General features: G+C 43.4%; 3 protein-coding genes across 3 annotated transcripts; 1 reads left to right on the plus strand and 2 right to left on the minus strand.

Annotated features, from left to right (window-relative positions):
• Positions 1-185: 185 nt before the first annotated feature.
• Positions 186-8,402, minus strand: slc25a1b (slc25a1 solute carrier family 25 member 1b). Its single transcript, XM_080017386.1, has 9 exons — positions 8,241-8,402; positions 5,634-5,741; positions 4,604-4,703; positions 4,337-4,475; positions 3,884-3,968; positions 2,555-2,659; positions 2,358-2,473; positions 1,771-1,844; positions 186-1,668 (listed from the first exon to the last, which is right to left on the minus strand). Exons 1-9 carry the CDS (start codon positions 8,332-8,334, stop codon positions 1,554-1,556), a joined length of 936 nt encoding a protein of 311 aa, XP_079873512.1. The 5' UTR covers positions 8,335-8,402; the 3' UTR covers positions 186-1,553.
• Positions 8,403-12,370: 3,968 nt separating this feature from the next.
• On the plus strand, positions 12,371-19,250 carry LOC307243164 (non-selective voltage-gated ion channel VDAC2). The gene is made up of 9 exons (XM_080017827.1): positions 12,371-12,499; positions 13,764-13,834; positions 13,989-14,038; positions 15,011-15,163; positions 15,279-15,331; positions 16,094-16,315; positions 16,721-16,871; positions 16,989-17,046; positions 17,898-19,250. Exons 2-9 carry the CDS (start codon positions 13,768-13,770, stop codon positions 17,987-17,989), a joined length of 846 nt encoding a protein of 281 aa, XP_079873953.1. The 5' UTR covers positions 12,371-12,499; positions 13,764-13,767; the 3' UTR covers positions 17,990-19,250.
• Positions 19,251-19,294: 44 nt separating this feature from the next.
• Positions 19,295-23,558, minus strand: tor4aa (torsin family 4, member Aa). The gene is made up of 3 exons (XM_080017825.1): positions 23,453-23,558; positions 20,937-21,347; positions 19,295-20,829 (listed from the first exon to the last, which is right to left on the minus strand). Exons 2-3 carry the CDS (start codon positions 21,345-21,347, stop codon positions 19,972-19,974), a joined length of 1,269 nt encoding a protein of 422 aa, XP_079873951.1. The 5' UTR covers positions 23,453-23,558; the 3' UTR covers positions 19,295-19,971.
• Positions 23,559-23,871: the final 313 nt, after the last annotated feature.

Here is a 23,871-nt window from a genome sequence, read left to right on the forward strand (position 1 = left end):
CTCGAGAGGACAGACGGCAGGCTAACGACTACGGCGAGCGGAGAGGTCCAGCGAGCGCGCGTCCAAACGGGACCACCGCTGCCACGTCACGGCTGCTACGTCACCGCCACGGCATTAAAAAAAAATAAAAAATAAAAAATAAAAATGTTGATCGCAAGATGCACATATACAAAGGTCATGGGGTTTTAGGAAATTTATTTGCGGGGTTCTACAGCCACAAATACGAAATGCTGACTTATGATCAATTATGGCATCACCAAAGAGCATGTGTTTATATTCTAAAAATATAATCCTGTCATATAGTGTATACTATGCACACAACATAGGATGGTTATGCCATAGCATGTAGATGACAATTACAGGTTTTGAGAGTTGACTAGGTATTAAATTAAACATTAAATATGACTAATCCATGAAATACTATTAATTGGTTAATTAATTGGTCACCTACCAGATTATTTCAACATGTAAAAAGTAGAAAATAAAAAAAATATCTGAACGAAAGTGATCATTAAAAAAATACCATAAAGTTAAAGGAAGGCACTATTAATGGTATCAGCCACACGGGTTGGAAATGCAAAAAGGATTATCAGAAATTTCACTCAAATATTAATTTGGAAGCAGATCAGAGACAAACAACAGACAAACATGAAAATTATCGAAAGATCGCAGAGATATTGAAGTTGATGCATGGCATTAACATGTGGTCATTGCATTGTGTGCAACACTTTTAATTAGTAACATCTGTGAAATTGTAATGACCTAAATAATTTGATTTACCTCTAGCAAAGAAACATAAAAAAGATCTCATCATAAAATATTCCTCAATAAAATCACAATTTACATAGAACTTTTCTGTGGCATTCATTGAAAACAATTCTTAGACACAAAAAATATATAGAAGCTTAGTCATGAGTAATGTGGAACTAGTCTTACTAGTTTAGGACAAGCCATAAAAGCAATTAGTTCTATGTAAACTACAATCGTTGGATTAGTAAATATAAGGCTTTTCCATTTTAATTCCCTCCCTTATGTAAATTAAGGTAATATATCTGTTGCCATGAAAGGGTTTGACATCTCAGTTTGTTTTCTTTCAGAGCAACAATGTATAACCGCATAAATTGTTTTCAACGACTGTTGGAAGAAATACACATTTGTAAGGTATTTGGCAACATATCGTGTCACGTTGGGCTTTGGTTGTTCTTGCAGTACATTAGTATATAGCCTAAGAAGACGGGATCTCAGAGCTCTGTGAGTAAAGGTCACTTCCGTGGTGACTGAAATGTAATTTTCAGATCAAGAATGTCTTGAATTATTACTTTGTGGTATTCCCTGAGCTCTTAATGCACACCCTCCTCCCTAAATTAAATGTATTCTCTTTTTTTTTTCCTTTACAAATATATTGCACATTTGCAACAGCTGGGTTATAAATAAAATCTATAACAAAGCGACCTTTCTCTTGACAGATCTTACAGGAGGTAGATATCAAAACCTTAAAACAAAGCAAAGGAGACGTGGCCTGTCTGGGGGCGGTTATCTCTGGGTTGCCAGTTTCAGTCGGTCTTCCAGACCCTGTTGAGAACCTTCACGACTTCTTCGTAGATGATGAAGACTATGGCCACGTCCATGCACACACGGCCCAGCCGAGGCACCGTACCTTTGTAGAACCTGTGTGGAACAAAAGGGGAACGTCAGGGTACTAGGCATGAGATTTTAGTGTTAGAGTTTATTCTTCTCTTCCCCATATAAAGAGAGAGATGGAGAACTTACGCCACAGGCCCCTCATGCTTCATGATCTTCATGGCGCAGTCCACCGTGCTTTTGTACTTGTGAGCTTCGAGTCCCTGTTGAAAAATAGAGATGGTTTGTCTTCCATAATCCCCCGATGTGGATTGCTTCTAGTTATATGTGGGTGACAACTTAATGTAATGTTCATGGAAACAAAAATTCGGAACATTGCCGTAAGACATGCGAGAACTTCAATAAACACAACATTTTATCAGTTGGTTCCATGAATGTTTTTTCTGCTCATTCAAGTTTATGTTTCCAGAGATTTTAACAATTAAGTGCTACAAGGCTGGACTGAAATGGGACTTGGAATGAATAAAAAAGACGAACGAATTCTATAGCATAGCATTGATAGCATTGATGTGCCACACCTTCCTTTCTCCATCTGCAGATGAGAACTTATTGCATGCGTAGGTATTCTTTTGTTGTAGTAATAATTCAAAGATTAACTTAGAAATGTATTTTATGTCATTTTAAATGAATTATAATTATATCATAAAAAGGTGAATGAATGAATGGATGGATGGATGGATGGATGAATGGATGAATGAATGAACGAAAGAGATTACCTGCATTCTAGTCTTGATAACGTCCAGCGGAGTGTTTCCAAACACACTCGCGGCTCCAGCGATGGCCCCAAACAGTCCGGTCATCAAGGGGTTAATAGCCTTGTTAGGGTTATCACCTTAATAATACAAACAAAAACATTTTATGACATGGATACAAAAACAATTAAACATTCACATCAGACAAAACAAATACCCACCTCTGTACCAGTTCCTCAGGGACGTCATGACGTAGAAGCGGATGGCCTGGTTGGAGCCTTGCTTCAGTACGGTGGCGGTCAGGCCTTGGTAGGTCCCCTTCAGTCCTGGAGATAAAGTAGTTCATTAACTATTAGTAAACAAACTATACAGTACACGTAGTTGACATGACAATTCATTTTACCGTCATGAAACGAAAAAACACCCTAAAATGTATTTTCAGTTCCACAAATGTTCAATCGATTCTAGCGGATGGCCTGTTTTCATTATTATGTTGCCTTGTTTAATTGAAGTATTTTAGACTTAAACTTGCAAAATGTTGTGTGGTGTGCCTGTAATAGGCATGAAACAGTAGGAAACATAAATATTAAAAATTATCTCTGAAAATGGATTAAAAGGCCTTGCGGTGTTTTGTCAAAGGGGCCTATTTTTACTGGATTATAGTCTTTAATATCAGTGAAATTATAATAAATTCATCACAGTACATTACATTTTGTGATGCTTCTGCATTATAAATGTAAAATAATTTCAGTGAAAATTGTTATTTAATCATATAGAAAACAGCTATATAGTTAACTTACTACAAGGCCTGAGAGATCATTTTTAATACTTCTCAATTAAATGTGTCGCCACACCACAGGACAATTTAAGTGACACGTTGACAGAAAAATATGCTAAAAATGGTGAAATACTGGGAATTTTGGTGACCACTTCCTTCCATGCTCTTACTTCTTTCTTGAACACTTATACACATACATATATACATTTGTTACTGAAATCAACACATTGTGAGAGAAAAAAGTGGTTTTGTTAACTACCTACATACATGCATGTTCATTCTGGAATGCATCAACTTCCAAAAATAATAATTGACAATAACTAACAATAATATTTGATTATTAGTTATACGGGAGTGATGGGTTGGAGATGATGCCGACTTGAAACTATATAGGAAATCTCTGTAGGGAAATGAATAAAGAGTCCTTTTAATGAAATCATGTTGCTTTATTAAAAACATCAATTTGGAAAATAAAAGTATATTTCCACCTATGCTTTATAGTTATGCTTTTTACACCATCATTACATCATTTCTCATTTCCTGTGTAAAATATTAAAATGTCCCAAGAAAAAAATTGGAAATCAAAGAAGGTTCAGAATTCCAATGCCATTTTTGTTCCCCTCAAATGTCACCGCCAATGTAAAATAACAAAATAAAACAACAACTCGGTGTCAGCTTAAATGGGGGAATTGCATTTTCATATCCTCATTTGAGATGACTTTTAAACAAAGTGACATACAGTAAATGCTTCCTTATGTTTGGAGGTAGTTACCTTGAGTTCTGATTATCTCCCTCACCCCGTGGAAAAATCCTTTGTACTTGGGGTTCGCCGACGTCTGGTCGTGGATGAATTTCACCTGGAACGATATCATTACATCACAAGATGAACTTAAAATTGTATCATAAACGATGCTCTATGAAACTATGAACTAATAAAAACTTAGTGTTATCGAGCTTGCTACTTAAAAAAATAAAAACAAATAAATAAAACCTGTCCTTAACCTGCATTTAAAGATTAAAATTAAATTATTTCTATGCCGCTCTTTTAGCTCATCAGCTCATCCACTTCAAAAAGTATCATTCTATCTATCTATCTATCTATCTTATTTTTCAGGGTTGGATGCCAAATTAACATGGAAATCAACTCTCAATTCCTCCGTCTTACTTTTTTGTCCCGGGTAAGAAAAAAAAAAAAGGAAAAAAAAGAGAACAGCCATTCACTGACCTTGATGGTCTCCATGGGGCAGACGACCAAAACGGCCTCCGCCACTCCGGCCCCCAGACCACAGAGCAGCCCCCGAGTGCTGTCAAGCTTACCGGTCTCATCACGCATCTTATTGCTGAGGAACTCAAACACTCCAAACCTGAAAAATAGGGTGAGATTGAAATAAAATTGTACTGACAGTCAGTGTGGTTGTAGGTGTGTGTGTGTGTGTGTGTGTGTCTGTGTATGTGTGTGTGCGTGTGTGCGTGCGTGTGTGTGTGTGTGTACCTGACGGCCGCTTTGGGGATGGAGCCATAGACGAGGGAGCTCAGGCCTCGGTAGAGACCCCTCACCCCATGACCCTGCACGGTCTGCTTCACACAGTCGCCTTTGAAACGGAAAAAGTGTAGATGACAAATAAATATGTCAAATCAGGAAAAGAGGGTGAGAAGGAGAGAAATGGCAACCTAGCATCTTTATTGTTTGCTTTAGGTTTATATTTATTGGTTATCGTTGGGTTCACTGTATATTTGCCATTTTTTTATTACAAAGTGCTTTTTTATATTTTACTTTTCTTATTGTCAATTGTTAGGTTTACTGTATATTTTTTATCTTCTCGTTAATTTTTAGGTTTATTTCATATTGCTTGTTTATTTGTTAGGGTTTATTTTATTGCTTTTTGTGAATCTTTAGGTTAATTTTATTATTTAACATTAGGTCATTGTATATGACCATTTTTTCCCTTTTCAATGGTTATCTTTATGTTTATTGTATTCTCCAATTTCTCCATCTTTTAGTAAAATTTTGGGTTTCATTTATATTGCTTAAATTATATTATATATTTTTCCAGTTAATTCTTATTTTTATTTCAATTTAATTTTTTTCTATTATTATTATTATTATTATTGCCAATTTTTTATGTGAGCTATAGAGACACTGCAATTTCTCTCTGGGGATGAATAAAGTATCTATCTTCAGTATCCATCTATCTATCTATCTATCTATCTTTCTTAATAGTCCTAATATAAACATGATTATTACACAATGAGTTAAGAACATTCTGAAGGACTATATTTTAAGAGAAATATACCTCCACCTGTAAGAATACATGATGTTGCAATGTAAATGTGGTATGTGACGAAATGGGATGTATGCCAGCTCCGTTTTTTAACCGAGTGGTAGAAGATAAATACACTATGTTCCATGGCAAAGTCCAAAGGCTCTCCTCATGCAGATAACACGTGAACCGGCTCACTCCAAGCAACAATACCTATTGCAGGTCAATGTCAATACAGATAATATTCATCAAGTGACTCACCAATTCCTTTGTACTTGGGGGGGTTGGCCTTCTCATCCAGCTGCAGTTGGGTTTTCACATACTCTGTGGGGAATGTAATGCAGATCTCTATGCCCCCTGCAATCCCACCTGGAATTGTAGACAGAGAGAGTTGTCAATCACAAAGCCAATTCAAACAAAGATCATTTATTTGTTATTTGTCGACGCAACACATTCCCAAAACTCAAACAGAACTTTCCAGACCGACATCCACATACAAAGCCCTTGCAGGCGGGTCGCCGATGACTTTAACTCAAGTTGATGGGGAATAAGCTATGTATTTTTTGGCTTTGTTTTTCCTGATATGATAACAAATCATCTTATCTCATACTGTTATTTTCACTTCTCCCTCCATTTACTACTGTATGCTCCTCAAAGGAAACGTCTTATTTTGAAAATACCTGTTCGGGAATGTTGGAAAATATAGTTGAGTTTAAAATTTAAATCTTTAGTGTGTGTGTGTGTGTGTGTGTGTGTGTGTATGTGTGTGTGTGTGTGTGTGTGTATATATATATATATTATTATTATCATTTTTATTTATTTATTGATTTATTTTTTAAATACAATTTTATGCTATGAAGTGATTTTGAGTGTTTTCTGTCAGCGAAAATGTGTAATATTTTTTATTTATGTATGATTTTAACGTTGCATTGTGGAACTTGGGAGTCATCGCACACATTAGCCGGGTTCCACCTTAAAAGCACCCGTGTCACGCGTCTGCTGTTTTCCCAAAAAATAGAAAGGAGGCAGCGGATTGGCTGAGATCAGCTCAGCGTGATTCTGCCCACGGTGTACTCCCCCTGGCACTGGTCCAACGCAGGGGGGCGTGTAAAGTTTAAAGAGTGTTTTGCAATAGTCCTGCACCGCTGCCTCATCCGCCTGATTCAACAGGCTTGTGTGCATTCAAAAAAAAACAAAACATTCCAATTCAACATGACCATGTTATTTTGTGAACAGAGAGCCATGTTTTGTCTTCCCCGGCTTTTTTTTTTTTTTTTGGGGGGGGGGGGGGGTTGCATCTCAAGGACCCTCTCTCCCCCCTGGTGCCGCCTTGAACCCCCCCCGCGCCCCTGCCTCGCACCACACACCGTCCGTGCAGAGTGTTGCACACAGCGCACGATCCGACCGCACTGAAGGATGCGAGGTCAGGCTTGTGCAATCCCATCTCAGTCGAGTCAAGCCTCACTTTGTCAGGTCACACAAAAAGCCCCCCATTATAAAAAAAAAACAAAACAACAAAAACAAAACAAGAGCAGATCATCACTAAAAACATTTCCGCCGTTTATATCCTGTTTTTGGTTTTTTTTTTCCCCGAACTGGAAATGATAAATACATCGTGTTTACCAGGACTAACAACGCAATTCGGACAGATCGTGGTAACAAAGGCACAGCGTGGGGCAACAGTCGTATTCGCTATCAATGCATTGCGCATTCTATTGTCGAGTTGAACAAAGTACGAACAACAATCAAGCGTTTACTGGGCCCCGCCTGCACCCCCGACTTGATCCCGGCGAGGGATCACGTCCAGGCCTTGGCGTCATCTCGCACAGGAGCGTCGTGCACATTCTCTCTGTGGTCAAAGAGGATCTGCCGACGTGAACGCGATTCTTTTTTTCTTCTTTTTTCATGACCGTGTGCTGTGTGAATTGCTCCGCCGAGTCAAACACTAACACATTGCGTTATATATATACTACACCTAATACTTTACGTCGTTTATACTAACTGCCTTAACTAACCGATCACATCTAGTGACATCTCTCTCTCTCTCTCTCTCTCTCTCTCTCTCTCTCTCTCTCTATATATATATATATATATATATTTAAGATGCATCATTTGTCACAAAATGGCTGAAATGAAAGTGGGTTTTGAGAGAATCTAAGAAAATCCGATCCAACTGATAGCCCCGGGGTCCAACGTGTGGCCCCTGTATTAACGCAGACCGGTCCTTTGGATAAAATGTGAAGGACAAAAATGAACTGTAGTTGTGTCGATGGGGGAAATACCTGTAGCGGTTGAACTACCAACAACCAACAGCCATATCGGGCTACTATGCAGAACCAGTGTGTTCGGATTTGCTCATATTTATGCTTATTGTGTTGGTGCATTGACGAAGTTTTGCATTTTCTTTTTTCTGTCGGACAGCCCTGCACTGGAGCAAGAAGCACCTGTTGCAAAAACTGACAATAAGAGGCTCGGTTTCGTCGTAGGCATCCTGCACCGAGTGTCGGTGGCGGGCGTTCAAAAGCCCGACAAGGAGCCTCGAGGTTCGTGGGGGTCTTCCGCCCCCATTCTCATCGCAGACAATGCCATATAAATAGGGCAAAGTTTATGCAGACGGGAGGCTACTCGGTGCCTTCCCTTGACAAACGTTGCACTTCGCAGGACCTACAACCGACCGCGGCGCGATCGTGCGGTTGCCGTCAGCGGGGACACTTTTGGGGGGCTTCGTGCGATTATCGAAGCGATTGTGTTGGTTCGATCACACTCGCTGGGGATCTCTTCGCTCGCCACCATCTCCGCTCGTCATTGGCGAAACGCTTCGGCGCTCCGCGCGGTCTGATTCTGGGTTTTTAAGGTTTCGACCCTTACCTGCCAGGATCGCCTTGCCGGGGTGCGTGAGTTTGGCTTTCCCCGCCGGAGCCGCCGCGGCCAGGCAGTGCGGTCTGTGGAAGGGGTTGAACATCCTAGCGCCGTTAGCCTAGCCGCACTGTCACACTTTCGGGACCGGGTCGAAAACCCCACAGAGCTCGCTCTGCGATCACAAGGCACTGCGATGCATTGTAACGGAGGAGAAACCTGCCGCTGCCGCTGCCGCTGCCCCCGCCCCCGCCTCCGCCTCCGCCTCCGCCCCGCGGAGGGGTTGAAGTTCGACGGCTGAGCGAAGTGGATCGTTGGACTTTAGCACCGATCAGAGGTTGGTCGTTCCCGGGTTGTGCTGCTCTCTGACGGTGAACTCACTCCCTCCCCTCCCCGCCCGCCGCCCAGATGTTGTCGGATAACTGAGAGCAGGGACTGCGCCGAGGGGCGGAGCGATCAACTTTCCGCCGCTTCCACGTGTCAACGCCAAACCGCCGCCGGCGCCTTTCCCCTAAAACTTTTAGGGAGGATCTTCGTGAAATCAGCAACACGGCACTAACATCACATTCCAGGATGACTTGACACAAAAAAAAACACGTTTGCCGCTCATTCGTCTTTATTTTAGTGTGATATGGTGTAAAAGCCAGACCTTTAACATGCTCTTATCTTGTGGCACAGAGGGCGGGGTCTGAGTTCAGTGACAGTTAAGGCCTCAGGCATCTAACAAAAACAAATGAAAGGAATAAACCAAACACAGTGGTTTGACATTCCAGTATGTACTTATATATGCACTTGTCTAAGTGGCCTTGGACGCCTGCTATTTATGTCATGTAAAATGTAAATGTTTGATTCTGTTGGGCTTGTCGTGATATACCAATAATTAAATTGAAATGTTGAAATGTTATTAAAAATCATTTAAATATTTGTATGAATTATATGGGCAACTGACGATAGCTTTCATGGGCACACTTCCATTTGCACCTCCATCTGAAGAATTGCACTGCACCTTCTTGTTTTTGCACATTTTAACTGCACATTTTACACTTTACCATGTGTATATAGATATGTTTATATATATATTTATATATAAATATGTTTCTCAATAATTATTATATGTTGTATGTAAATATGTTGTATGTAGATTTGAACTTGAACTTTGAACTTTGAACTTTGGAGCTGTAACAAAAGTAATTTCCCCTGGGATTATTAAAGTATTTCTGATTCTGATTCTGAGTTCCTGTTTGTTGGACATTTTACAACATAAGGCTTCACTACAGAGTTGAAGTGGATTGTTTATTCTTCCATTTGAAGCTCTACATTTCCGCTTCCATTTTCCATCCAAATCCTGCAAAAATTTAGCAAATTGCTGGAATTTAGTCTTGTCTAAAAACATGTTTACCTTTCATTTACTTGAGTTAAAATGTCCTATTGGTTAAAGAAATGTATGCACCATTTCACATCAGCAAAACTAGAGCAGCCTGTCTCGAATGATAAGTGAGATAAGCGATGACTAGCTTGAACAGGTCAGGGCCCCAATCCAGAGATAGAAGTGTGTTAAAGCTGGTTCTCGACAGAACATTTACCAATTTCCCACTTTTCCCAAATGCAGCACGACTCTGACACATAATGCATTCACAGTCAAAGTGTTTGTACAAATCATTAGGTGCACAATAAAAGGATATTCTGCGAACACAATTTTGGTTGGGGAATTCACACCCCTATTCATAAAAACAGGTCAATACGAATTTAATTGATTTCACCAATTTCGTCAAAAACAGATCTTAGTTGTTTTAATGCAGCTACTCTCCGAGTTATTTATCATGGAAAATATACTATAAAGAACTTTTTCATTGCTACATGCCTATTTTTAAAGACATATTATTTGGCAAGATGCTAATGCATGACGTATGGTTTGCTCCCGAAGAGGGTATCTTTCAGATCAAAAAGGGCTTTGTATTTAATTTTGGAAAATATTGTGTACATGCAAAAGTATGTTATGGAATAGCGCTACTTTGCAATAGCTTTAAACCTGAACGTTTGTTAAAACTGAAATAGTAATACATAGACAATAACAATATGCATCTGTCAGTGTGTCAACGTTTGACTGTCTGGATGGACTGTACAGTATATCCCCAAATCAATCAATCAATCTCAATCTGTGTCTTTCAATTATTTATTTTGGGATGTTTCCCCATTCTCCTATGCAAAACGCTTCACCAAAACCTTCACCCGTCATTCCTGAAGGTACGTAATGGTTGATTTTGAGCATGCAAAAATGTTGATATCTTGATATTTGATTATATCCATTCTTCCTTCCACCTGTGCATTCATGATGGGTCCACCCCCATTGGCAAGTGTTGGCAAGTGTTCTTTACAAATGCTTCCCTCTTCTCCAAACCTCGGAAAATGTAAGCACATTGTTCCAAAAGGCTTTGGGTTCCGTTCTGCGTACTTCATGTGCTTCATTTTGTGATGAGGTCATAGTAAAGTCCTCTACTGACAACTCTGCCATGGGTGTCTTTAATGGTTAAAGTGTGTTGTATTGTTGCCCCGGGAACAGCTGCACCTGTGCCCGCTATTGTTTTCTGCAACTCTTTATGCCGAGTTCGGACTAGGTGAGGGGCGGGGGTTCGAGAAGGCGGAGAGATGGGAGCACACGGAGCAGCAGCCAGAAACACACAAAATACCTACTTGGTGTGGGGATGGTCCGGTTGAGCAGCCACACTCGACCTGGATCTAGGTGATTGGGTCAGAGTGGCTGCATACCTGTTGTTCATTGGTTGGTCTAATAAGCAGCAGGTAAAACTGCCATCCCCACACTCACTCTGGCTAGGAGCCCGGTCACGACATGTCTATCTGCTCCTGGCTAATTCCACGAGCCTTGTCTCTACAATAAACTTGTGTCTACAACCCATCGTCTTCTGTAACTCTGTACGGGAGGGCCCTGAAAATGTCACTTGTTTGGTGTGTCGCAGGAGGGACTGCCACAACCCATTTTACTTTTCTCCTCTGGGTTTTTAATATTTCTTATTTAAATTGTGCTTGTATTAATTTGTTTTTTTTTGGTACACTGATCAAGAATCTGCAAAAAAAAAAAATAATTCTGCCCCGCGCATGTGTTATTCGTGACAAAACGTAGTTTGGAGACCCCTCGGGGTTCCTCCTGGTGAAAGATCTTGTAATGTGCGACCCCCTGTTGCCGATCAGTCATGTAGTGTGAAACCACAAGATTCCCGATCAAAAGACAGAAAGTTGTGTAGTGTGAACAGTACAGAGAGCTGACGACTTTGAAAGTCATGTAGTGTGTCTATGGCGTTGGGATGTGTGGGTTCTTATGAACATTATGTTTATCTGTATATCTGCATGCATTTTGACTGAGGGTGCCCAATTTTTTTTTCATTTCACATTTTGAAGTTGAATGGTGAGGAAATTGAACTTAGCCCATGAGACACTGGACCAGTTTTAGCCTAGCTGGTCTGTTATAATGGAACACTGTAGGTTTGTGTTTCGTGGTGGGAGCAACCTCGCTGCAACGCAAACTAAAATGTTTGGGTTTGTTCACATGGGAAACAATTTATTGAATGCGATACACTTTGCCGCCAACCACACACCCTGCACATTTATGGTCTCTCTGGTGCTAGAAGGCAACAGATTTGAGCTTTTCCAACTTTCCAAAATAAATTGAAATATCAATGTTCAAACGCAAAATTCTACTTTAATTGTCGGACACATTTGTGCAATTTGAAATATGCCTTCATGCAATTCAGTGCTTTCAACTGCTAATGTGTTCCATATATAATACGAAAAAATAAGTAAAGATAATAAACATTTAAAGAGAAGAAATTAAAAGAAAATTGATTAAAAAAAAAGTTGATAGTTGTTTTATAAAGTTTATAAAGTTTCTATACAGATACATTAAGCTGACCTTAATGAATAGAACAATCTGAAACATTAAAACATTAAAAATAAATATATACAGATATTTCATAGCCCTTAATAAAAAAATAAATACATTGCTGCAACAACAGCAACACAACAACAAACGAAACATTACATCTCCTGTTCGGTTTCCTTCTTTGGCGCTTGAAGTTCGTTTTCGCCGGTGATCCTGCGCAGCAGTCGGGAACACTGCGCATGCGCCACGTGTCTCCTTCACTGTGCCCTACGCTGCTGAGCTCCATAGCTTGTAGCTGCCACACGCACCGAGCAGCGCCGAGCAGCACCGAGCCGGGGCACCGTGGGCTTCATCCCTGCTAAACTACTCTGCGCGGGTAGGGGGCTTTTTGTGCACGTAATACGTTGTAGTGGGAGTGTGGTGAAAGCGCTCCTTGAACGAGAGTGCTCCCGTTTCCGTCCTCCGATAATGGAACCAGCGGGTCCCCTCTCCGAGGTTAGCGCGTTGGCTAGCGTGCTAACGTTAGCGGTGATTCTTGCCGCGGTGTCCGTCGGTTGGATGCCCAGTTTGAGCCTCCATGGCTGCTGTGGCGTGTGAGTGTCGTTCTGCCCTTGTGTGAATGATTTTTACCAGTTATGACATTTTTAAAACGGCGACTCGGTCTTAACGTGGACCGGCGGTCCTGGGTTGTATAGACCGCTGCAGCCGGTGTGCTGAGAGGGGCGTGTGAAGTCAGGGCTTTTCTACGTTATCTCCCGCTCCGGGCCAGCGAAGCTGTCCTTGGGCCGTTAAGGTGACGGTGCTGTCTAGCGGGTCAGCATCCCGGCAAGCCGGCCAGCAGGCACACCGCTCCCGCCACACGGCCTGTCCTTTGTTCTGGACAAGCACCGCAGCGCAAGCTCGCCGGGTCGCCCACAACAATAGCCCCGTTGGGACGTTGTAACTCCTAATAAATCGTTTGTAACTCCTAATAAATCGCAGATTATTCTTGAAAAGCGGTCTGTGGTGCAGTGAACACGATGTTCTGGTTGCAAAGACACGGCTCGTTTCTAACCTCGGGCCTGGGCACAATGCAAGCGATATTAATTTTCTGTAAATAAAATGAATTGTGTTTGCAGGTTTCGTGTGCGTGTGTGCATGTGTAAGTAGTTGTTATCCGGCTTTATCCCGGCTCAAAAGGAGCACACTTTAAACCAGAAGTCACCTGCTGATGGCTTAAATTTTAATTTAGTAATTTATTGCGATACAAATCATTAGACTTCTAACACTTGCAAAACGTTTTTTTTTTCTTAAATATCTGCTTAAAGATTTAAGATCTAATGTTAAAGGACCATCAATATCAAATTGAATGAAAAGTCCCACAAACTTTTCAGGTTTTGGAATTTTTATATTTTCTTACCATTGATTTAGACTACTACGACCAATTGTTAATATCGCACAATTGATCAGCCTCATATTAAGATATAAGATTACATAGGTATAACTTAACCTCATCAATTAAGAAATATAGGCTAATTCATTCAGTAAAGTAGTCGTTTTAATAGGTCTAAAGATATATATTTGGTTTTGATGAAATGGAGGCCTAATTAAAGCGGACAGAGCAGAACCGGGTCACTTACGCCATGATTGTCTTTTCCCAGAACAATGGCTGTGCCTCCTACCTACTCAGACCTGGGCAAGGCCGCCAAGGACATATTCAGCAAGGGCTATGGTGAGTATCCAAACCTCTTTTCAGAGTTAGTAAAAAGTGAAAGTGAAAGTCCCACAAGTGTAAGATTAAGTTAAGCTTCTCATCACTGTTGTGTGGGGCTGAATCTGTTCTGTTCTTTTGAAAACGGATCGTCCTGTCTTTTGAACTCCTTTAGGCTTTGGTGTCGTGAAGCTGGACCTTAAGACCAAATCTCAGAGCGGAGTGGTAAGAAGACCTGTTTGTTGCCTTTTTACCCCTTCTCCCTAAATTCCGTCTGCTTCCTCGCCCCCGCCCCCCCAAAATGATCCGTGCTCTTGTGCATCTAATGACCGACTTGCTAAAGCGTAAAAAATTTTTCGGGGGGGGGGGGTGACGGCAGTGTTGATGCTGCTCTGCTTGGCGTGATCTGTGCTTTGTTCTAGAGAGACACGGCAGTTCTGTCTCTCTAGCTGGCTCTCCTAACCCCTGCTCTGTCTCCATGCCGCTGCCTTCTGTCCCGGACCGCTGTCGCGCTCATGTAGATGGTAAGACCCGCTCCCAGACCCGACCTGTGTCCGGAAAATGAAAACGCCTCAGTTTTCAAACCTTTTCCACTGTTTCTCACAACCTCCATTTCCTTATTTCGTCTTGTTGTTGTTGTTGTTGTTTTGTTTTTCTCCATGGTGTGAATTTCGCTGTCGTTTATCCTGTCAAACCGCTTTCACTCTTCCTTACGCTTCTAATATCTTTGTAGAAAATATCATTTTATCATCTTGTTTCTCGTGGGTTCTATTTTTGTTTGTCTTTTAGTCTCGTTGGCTTTTATGGTAGCTTGGACATCTGCAGTATTAAGTCACATTAACGTTGTTGAGGATTATCTCAAAAAGCAAGCAATGGGTTAGGGTTTCCCCCGTCATATTCTTCACCTTAATTCAGCTTGGTTCACAGGGCCCTTTTTTAGGGCTAGACACTAGGCAGACCTTTTGTCTAGTGAAGATGTTCAAACTAATTTTACTTTATTTATCTTGGTGTCCCTCTCAGCTCTCTGACATGTATACCCGTCCTTACAGTTCCCTCTAACGTAGCTCCTCGGTCATTCATAACCAGAAATCCGAACATTCTCCTTCTCACACGATCTATGTTCCAAGCGATCTTCTGGTTCATGCTCGTAACACTCTGGCCTTTCTTACTCATGGGTCTTCTTGTGTCCTCTGTTAGGAGTTCAACACATCCGGCTCCAGTAACACAGACACGGGGAAGGCCGCGGGGAGCCTGGAGACCAAATACAAGATGAAGGAGCTCGGCCTCAGCTTCAACCAGAAGTGGAATACAGACAACACGCTGGCCACCGAGGTCACCGTGGAGGACCAGGTCTGTGTGTTTGTGGTTAGACCTCATTTACAAACACATTTCAAAGCATCAAGAGTGCATTGGGAGTATGTCAGGCAATGCCACTTCAACAGAAAGTGTTGTATTCCCTCTGTAGCTGGCTCAAGGATTGAAGGTTGCCGTGGATACGTCTTTTGTACCAAATACAGGGTGAGTCCAAATTCAAATGAAAGACTTAGTTTCAGGCCTTTTCACTGCCTAAAACACGGCTGCACCGCCTGACATCTTTAGACTTTTAAGCCACAGACCTCCCAAAATGTGTCATCTGTGTGTCTTCATATGTAGTTTATTTGAATGCTAATTGATTCGGACACCATAAATGGTTCGGTGGTTTGTACTGTTGCCTCACTGTTGCCTGGGTTCAAATCCCAGCCGTGCCTGGTCCTTTCTGTGTGTAGTTTGCATGTTCTCCCCATGGTTGCTTGGGTTTCCTCCCACCGCCGAAAGACATGTGTGTCAGGGACTACGGACGAAAATGAGCTCATTAGCTAACTCTGGTAGATTTACATTGATGTGGAAACTGAAATTGATGTGCACTGTCCCTGGTAAATAAAGAAATAACTTAATATAAAGGCTGTGTAAATCTGTTATTAGATTATTTGACCCTTTCAAAAACAGTTTCAACCAATGTTCTGCTGCCATTTACAGCTGCAAATATGGACCATTGAAGATGTTAAGTTTAACATGAGACTACATGACAGAAATAAACAATATAGAAGGACTTATGACTCTCCATGTCTATCTTCATAGATTTTTTTTGGAGGACGCCCCCCCCCCCAGTTTCCGTTATGGGGCCATTGTAACCCAGCGAATACCCTTTATTCTGAAGCTGCCAAAAACATTTTGGTTTATATTTTTGCTATTGATCTCGTTTCTAATCTGAGCCCTTGATTGCAAAACACGCTTTTTCAGTAAGAAGAGCGGGAAACTCAAGGCTGGCTACAAGCGTGACTATGTCAACGTCTGCTGCGACCTCGACTTGGAGGGTCCCATCATCCACGCCACCGCCGTGCTGGGCTACGAGGGCTGGCTGGCTGGCTACCAGATGGCCTTCGACACCGCCAAGTCCAAACTTGCCCAAAACAATTTTGCCCTCGGGTACAAAGCCGGCGACTTCCAGCTGCACACCAATGTGTGAGTATTTCGTCTGAAGATTTAAACCTGGTTCCATTGCTGAGAAGTGGCAGTTACTTTTTAAAAGTAATAATTCCCTAAATCTGGATGCAGAGTTGCGGTGAAAAGAAGACAGACAAGACAGATGCGTGCTTTGTTTTACTCTGAAGCACAATGATTGCTTTACAGTTTGTCGCGCTGTGTTGCTGCTACTTTACGACATGTGGTGAATGAGCTGCTGCATGTCGCCGCTAGACGTCTGCTCATTCGCCATATTGGAGCGGTCAAGAGCCGCTAGTAAACAAATACCATGTGTATTGAGAGATGCAGACTTCTCTTGCAATTGTTGAAGGATTTTTTCAGGGAGCGTGCGCAGCGGTTTGGCGTTCTAACCTGGCTCTGCCCCGACCGTCCCATCCCCCGCAGGAACGACGGCACCGAGTTTGGTGGCTCCATCTACCAGAAGGTCAACGACGAGCTGGAGACGGCGGTCACCCTGGCCTGGACAGCCGGCAGCAACAACACCCGCTTTGGTATTGCTGCCAAGTACAAGCTGGACAAGGACGCCTCGCTGTCTGTGAGTTCCCAAATCAGCCATTTGGACTTGTTATTTAATAATAATAATAATAATAATAATAATAATAATAATAATAAGAGCTGTGTGTTCTGATAAGCATCGTTTGTTCTCCCTCAGGCCAAAGTGAACAACGCCAGTCTGATCGGAGTGGGCTACACCCAGAGCCTCAGGCCAGGTGGGTGTTCATAATTACTAATATTATCATAGCTCCATTCTCCCAACCTAAGATAATCCGACTTAAATGAATCCAGAATAAAATAAAATAAAATAAAATAAAGCCTTTCTGAGACGTTGCTTAATCTAGGATTAATTGGTTCTAGACTAGGAAGTCCTAGACTAAGTTAAGGATTTTAGGACTAGTCAGCTCCTTCTGTCTGATCTCGGTGCTGGTCTTAGTCCATATAAACCATGTTCTCCAAGGTCCACCTGGAGGCCACGTCCATTAATCCAAAGTTAAACCTGCATCTGGTCAGGGTTAATTCAAGCCTTCACTTAATTCTGGAAACTTTTTTTTTTTTTTAAACCAAGACTATAGCAAGTTTAGAACTATTAGAGACCATGATTGAGAGGCCTCAATTCGGATTTATTGCACCAGCACAGGATTGTGACGAATGTCGCTCTAGAGTGACGTAAAAGTCGCATGATTTCCGATGACTGTTTGACTGAGTCTGGTCGCATTGCAAAAAATCAGACCTGTATGTTATTTAGGCATATGACAGTGGCCCAAATCAACGAATGAATTGAAAAGATCAGATTCCACGTGATTTGTGCTGTTCACGCTATTTTGATTAAAAAACAAAACAAAAAAAAACAAAAACGAACTGATCTGAGTCACATATATGCAGAAAAATCCGATTTGGGCCACTTTTGCCTGCAGTGTGAATGTAGTAAATCCAGGTTAAAAGTGTGATTTAGTCTTAAGATTAGACCTAATGATACATCTCCCATAGTTGTTGCCCAATTTGCTAACGGAACTGTGTGTTTCCCCTTTGTGGTTTCCAAATTCCATGCCCCCCCCCCTCACAGGTGTCAAGGTCACCCTCTCCGCCCTGATCGACGGGAAGAACTTCAACGCCGGCGGTCACAAAGTGGGCATGGGCTTTGAGCTGGAGGCGTAAAAAGGGGGCTAAACGAGAGCCCCGTCCCACCCGAAAATCACTACACAGTCGACCAGCCCACAGACTCGCACTCACTTTATAACCCCCCCCCCGTCCCCCCTCCCTGTCCCCACTGATTAGCTGCTCTCTGGGCCCTCATCCACCCGTATGACCGGCCCTCTATGCCTCCTTAACACTCAAACGGGCGTGCATTTGACAGTAATAGTCAAATCTCGGCGCCATACACGGACGAGAGTCAGGGCGGCGGGCAATCCCGTTAGTTGGTCACCCCCCCCCCCCCCCCCATCCCCGTTTTCTTGTGAAGTGGCAGTATTTATTTCCCGGTAGGTCTTGGCTTCCCGTAGTTAAGCGGTGTGAACGTTGTCACTCCGCGTAGGCTTCTGTGTTCTGTTGTTCCCGCCTTTCAGAAAAACGAGCATGACCGAATGAAACCTGCACCGACCTAAACCCAAGGTGTCTGCTTTGTTCCCTTGGCTGAAAAAAAAAAAAAAAAAAAAAAAAAAGGTGCCGACTGTCTCGTTTTTGCTGTTTTTGGTTGAGTAGGAAACATCTGTTTTGGTTGGTTTTACCGGCGGATAACCCTGGGGTGAGAGCGTTACGGAGTTAATCCGTTCTTCAAGTTTGGGTTACGAATCCGGGCGGCTTGTTCTGCAAAAAGGCGAGGACGGTTCGGCCGGAGCACTTCCGGCGGCATCTGTAACATGCGTTTATGTTTTTAAAGAGAAATGAGTCCAAAATACTCTCCCCCTCTCTCTATCCTTTTTGGGACGCCTCATAGGTGAAATCAATGCAGTGGGATCTTCCCGTAGGTTGTGTAGTTAGTCGGCTTCTCTACGATGTTGTTTTCATCTATCTGTTTTTTATTTATTTATCAGCAAAGCCGTCGCCAAAGGAAACAAGACCCGAGAGTATTTTGCCCTCCCCTCCCCCCCACGTCCGTCACCTGAGCATTTCCGTGACGTGGATTACGATGCGGAGAGTCGTTTGCTGAAGTCGCTCGGACACGTTTACTCATTGTGGTCATGGCACCTTTTAGAAGCTAACCTCACCTCTTCATTTCCCGGTCGGGATGAGCCCTACATACGATGACACGACGTCGTCGTGATTCCCACCCGTGGGGAATACATTCTCTGCTCCAAAAGTCCTGACACAAATTGTGGTTCATCCTTAGAACTTTTCTTTGTTTTCTTTGTCGTTTAGACGCAGGTCATTGTTTTCCAATGTCTATTATGGGAATTCTAATAAAATATGTCTCAGTGTATCCGCGTTTCCTTTGCCTGATTATGACGACGCTCAAAGAAAGACCAGTGGTATTTCTATTTTAATGGGATGTGTCGACAAATCTGTCCCACTACAACACCAACCAAAATTCTTAAATTATGGAATAGAAGGAAATTTTGGCTTTTTGTTGAATTTTTCAAGGCAGTAAATTGTAGATGCGATACAATTATTGAACTTAGTAGAATGGCTCATAGGAGTAAGAACCTGCAACAAAAACACTGTGTGTTTACTTCATACTAAATTTTGTTTAGCAAACTTTGGTCTCATGCCTTAAGTTTTATTTATTGATATGACCACAGATAAATGTCTTTATGTCCAGTAGGTCTGGTTGAGCTGCCTAAGTTGATGTGTGAAAATGAAAAACATCCACGGCTTCCTATTTCATCTGGTGTGTGATATCTGCCTGACTCGTCGTTTTTTCCAGGGTTTCAGAGATCCCCCTATGAAATAGAAAATGAAACAAATCCGGATCACACGAATTGCACAAGGGGGGGAGGGGGGACAAAAGGCTTAACCCCAAAACTGAAATTAAAATGTTAAGCGTGCCTTGCGGAATGAACCTTTTGAATGTGCATTCCATAGAGAGTATGACTGTCAAAACCGCTTTAAATAAAGATGTTCCTTCTAGTGACGCTGCTGGACATGTATCCTTCCTCCAGCGGCTCAAGTCCTACATCCACCTTTCTTCTCTCTGAAAGTTTTCACAGCATGTTCACCTTGGCCACCACTTGCTTGCAGCCCGTTCTGGCGTATTGCCGGCCCCCCACGGAAGGGTAATACTCCATCTCCCCCGCCAGACGCTCCATGTTGCTACGGTCCGGGTAAAACCCTTCCCGGGTCATTTCATCCAGGACGCAGTCCATCACGTGTCCTTTCTCCAGAAGGCTCAAAGGCAGCAGGGTGGCTTCCGTCCAAAGCGGGTGAAGCTTCTCCAGGATGTTCCGCAGTATCGGAGTCACTTCCCGCGCCAGGTTGCTGTGGCGCCCGGCGGCTGTGATCCCTGCAGAAACACTCGAGGCGTTGTGTAGAAGGTACTTGGTGATGTGCGCCTGGCCCAGATTGCTCAGGAAAAGGTAAATGGCGTTCAGGTGTTCCTTGGAGCGCCTGGACGCCACCAGCTCCCTCAGCGCGTCCAGCAGTTCGCGGTGCATGTGCTCGGCTTCGTCGAAGATGAACAGAGGGATCTTCTCCTCCTCCTCGGCCAGCTTGACCGCCTCCAAGATCAGGGTGGACAGGGCGTGGGCGCATTGCGGGGCACCCTCCTCCAGGGGGCAGTGGTGTAGGACGTAGTACTGCAGCACCAGGGTCTCCCCCACGACGGAGCGGAAATGCCTGGCCAGGATGCGACCCAAATGGCTCTTCCCCACGCCGCTCGGGCCGTGCAGAGACACGACCAGCGGCTTGTTGTGCACGTAGGTGGACAGGTAGTCCCTCAGGTGTGCGAGGAGACCCTCCACCGCGCCCTGCTGACCGAACACCTCCCTCCCGAGGGTCTTCTCCAATCCCTCCAGGTCGTATCTGAGGACGTGGTCGTCCAAGTTCTCTATGGCGTTGTAGACCTGCCGACAAAGAAAGTGAATTTGAGGGGGTTAAATAAGGACAGAAGAGGGCGTCAAATCTGCTGTTCAGTTCTTTGGTATCTGCTATCTTCATCGTGTCCACCGACCTGGAGGAAGACGATGGCACACAGCAGGTAGAGGCAGTATTTGGCGCGGCTGCGCTCCGGTCTGGGCGCGGCTCTGCGGCCTCCCCCGGTGGGAAACATAACCCGGCGCTTCTTCTTTCTCTTCTTCTTCAGCAGGTCCGCGGGCGAGGAGACTGAAGGGCCCAGTCCGTCGAAGGTGAAGATCTTGGGGCTGGTACGGACGGGGGCGCCCGCGAGGAGCTTGGCCCCGGCCAAGCCCACGGACATGTCCGAGCGGCGCCTCTTCAGGGCCAGGTACTTCTCCCTGATGCGTATCACCGCACGCAGCGAGGACGAGCACGAGTAGAGGCTGGGCTGGTGGTCTTCCGGCAGTTCTTTGCTTCCCGCCGCGTGAGACCTCGAGAGCGCGTCAACCCGGCTGTGGTCGCCCATCTGCAAAGACGGAGGAGGGGGGTGGGAATGTATGTCTATGGGCCCCACTTCCTGTTTTGACCTCTCATTTCAAAGCCCTCCAATTCAACCACGGCGCTAAAGCTGAGTGTAGCTACATAGGTAACTCCATATAAATATCAATGCAGCCCCCTTGCATCAAACGCTCAGTGTGAATTATCCTTCATTAAAAACATACAGATGGAGCAACATCATTTGTAGTCTAGATTTGTGAATAGACTTGTAGACTAACTGCACCGGTGCCGTGAATATACAGCTCCACAGAACGTCCTCAAAATATGCTCCAATGAGCCTCCAGATACTTATCAGTGACCTGAAAGAAACCTGAAACTGGTGGAAAATCACACTTTGTGCTCCACACGCCCAGAAAACCCTGGAATTCCTGTTTTTTTTTTGTACTGATGGTGTCAATTAACCTGTTTCCCCATTACGTCCGCTTTCGATACCAACCTTTGTGCCGCCGCACCCAAGAAGACCTTCCCTCCTACTTTAAGAAGATGGGTCGTTCCAAATTGCCCGATCCCTTCTGCATCTTTCTCCTTTATTAAATAAACCCCTCCAGCTCTCCGCCAAGCCGCCCCTTGGAGTAACTCCCAACAACCAACAACTCCCGTTCCTTACCCCCAGCAGGCAGCCCCTGAGCATCTAACCTTTGGTTTTCTAGCCCACAAATCTGTTGATGCAGAGTAGATGCACAGTGTATGTTTACTGTTCTTTTTGGAGGTTTATTGCCAACATTCTGTTGACTGTTTCAATGTTGAAGTTCATTTTTGTCAACATTTTAGGCTGATATTTAATCTTTATCTTAAGGGTTTATTGTACGTTTTCATTTTTTCTTATCTTTGGGTTGATCTTTCTGGTTCACTGTTTTAACTGTTTTTTGTTTGTTTTTTTGAGGTTATATTTATTTACCATTATGTGGTTTAGTGTATATTGTCGTATTTTGCACAGTTAACATTTTCCCAGATTGTCATTTTTTTTTTGTTATATTTTTATTCCATTGCTTTTGTTATTATTATGACCTGTATTTTGATGTGAGCTGCTGTGATGCTGCATTTTCCCTCCGGGGATGAATGAAGTATTTATCCATGAACTGACCTACACGGCGCAAGAAACGGTAAGTTATGCAACAGGGGTACTTGATATCCTGTTTGGTTGTTTGAGCGTAAAATCTGCCATTGGACCTCATCCAGCCGACTGGGCCTACTTGTGCTGCCTCAGTCAAGCACCCCTTCCTTCCCTGGTGGATTACTGTACAAGACCCCTTCATACAGTAGATGCCACTTTCTTCTATCCACATGTGCAGACCTGCAGTTCCAAGCTGTTCCCTGGTCTGAAGCCAAAGTGGGTTTGCCTGTCTGACGAGTCACATCAATAAACGTGGTGTTGCGTTGAAATTAAATAGCGACGAAAATGGCAAATAACATAGAAGGCTGCGCACGCTCATAAAGGTTGTACAATGAGCATGTTAGTCTGCACTTTTAGTTACCTCTGGGGAGGACATGCCCGTAAGTAAGACGATACTTCCTTGAACTCCTACCCACGTTTACAGTTTCAGTTGTTTTAACCCCGGGAGGCATTCCAAGCATTTCTGACCTGCAGCATTTCAACTCCTGAAACTGCCTACCCCCGGTGGGCTGCATGACTGCATGAGCATGTCTGGTTGGTGCCATGCCATTGTTTTGATGACCCATTTTACCGAAACCCCAATATTCCGAAAAAAAAAAAAAAGTCCTATTGAATGTGGACGACACCCTAACCATCTCCAAGCTTATACCTCAACTTAACCATCTCCGAGCTTAAACCTAGATTTAAGCTGCATTCAAAGCTGTGTACATTCAGAGATATGATCAGATATGACCTCACACAGCATGATGCATGCACTTTCTTACAGTAAACTCTTAACGCTAAGGTGACTAAGTAGTACCATTCTAATTCCTCCCCTAAACAAGGGCAGTGAGCAGAGCTGGCCAGAAGCCTGAACACCCAGCTGCACATACTTCAGCCAGGTAAACCGTATCCATGCAAAACAGGGGGAGAGCCGGAGTGGATCAGGAAAGGAGAACAAAACATGCAGACGTGCCTACCTTGAGTGTGAAGAACGGTGCGAGTGTTTGGGTAGAGAGCGACACTTTCCCTATATGAAGTCCATGGTTTTTGAGTGGAGGGAAGACGGACGTTTGAGTGCAGCTGTTCCTCAGGAAGGGAAAGGGTCCACCTCTCTCTCTCTAATCTTCTATCATGCCCCCAGTCTCCTCTGTGGTCGGAGGCTCCTCCTCTTTCCCCTTCTCCTCTCACACTTCCTCTTACTGCCTGGGTTGTTCAAATTCTCCCCCCCCTGTTACAAGTAAGCTGCGTATATGTTTATATACGTGTGCATGGAAACGGTGACTAATATTTTAATGGTTTCACCGGAAATGTGAAAGTGTTTGCATATCGTGTGTCATATGGTCTCTGTCATTGGACAGATACGAGTCTAACATTACCACCCTTGGAAAATATAAGC

This window comes from Zeus faber, assembly GCF_960531495.2.
Source record: "Zeus faber genome assembly, chromosome: 17".
Lineage (NCBI taxonomy): Eukaryota > Metazoa > Chordata > Actinopteri > Zeiformes > Zeidae > Zeus > Zeus faber.

Excerpts from the sequence above, each read along its gene's own strand:
- tor4aa (XM_080017825.1), bottom strand. The coding sequence starts at position 21,347 with ATGGGCGACCACAGCCGGGTTGACGCGCTCTCGAGGTCTCACGCGGCG. Across the intron at positions 20,830-20,936 it reads GTGCCATCGTCTTCCTCCAG|GTCTACAACGCCATAGAGAA; the intron begins GTCGGTGGACAC and ends CTTTGTCGGCAG.
- slc25a1b (XM_080017386.1), bottom strand. The coding sequence starts at position 8,334 with ATGTTCAACCCCTTCCACAGACCGCACTGCCTGGCCGCGGCGGCTCCG. Across the intron at positions 3,969-4,336 it reads GCCCCATGGAGACCATCAAG|GTGAAATTCATCCACGACCA; the intron begins GTCAGTGAATGG and ends ATATCGTTCCAG. Across the intron at positions 1,845-2,357 it reads TTATCAAGACTAGAATGCAG|GGACTCGAAGCTCACAAGTA; the intron begins GTAATCTCTTTC and ends ATTTTTCAACAG.
- LOC307243164 (XM_080017827.1), top strand. The coding sequence starts at position 13,768 with ATGGCTGTGCCTCCTACCTACTCAGACCTGGGCAAGGCCGCCAAGGAC. Across the intron at positions 15,332-16,093 it reads TCTTTTGTACCAAATACAGG|TAAGAAGAGCGGGAAACTCA; the intron begins GTGAGTCCAAAT and ends ACGCTTTTTCAG. Across the intron at positions 17,047-17,897 it reads CACCCAGAGCCTCAGGCCAG|GTGTCAAGGTCACCCTCTCC; the intron begins GTGGGTGTTCAT and ends CCCCCCTCACAG.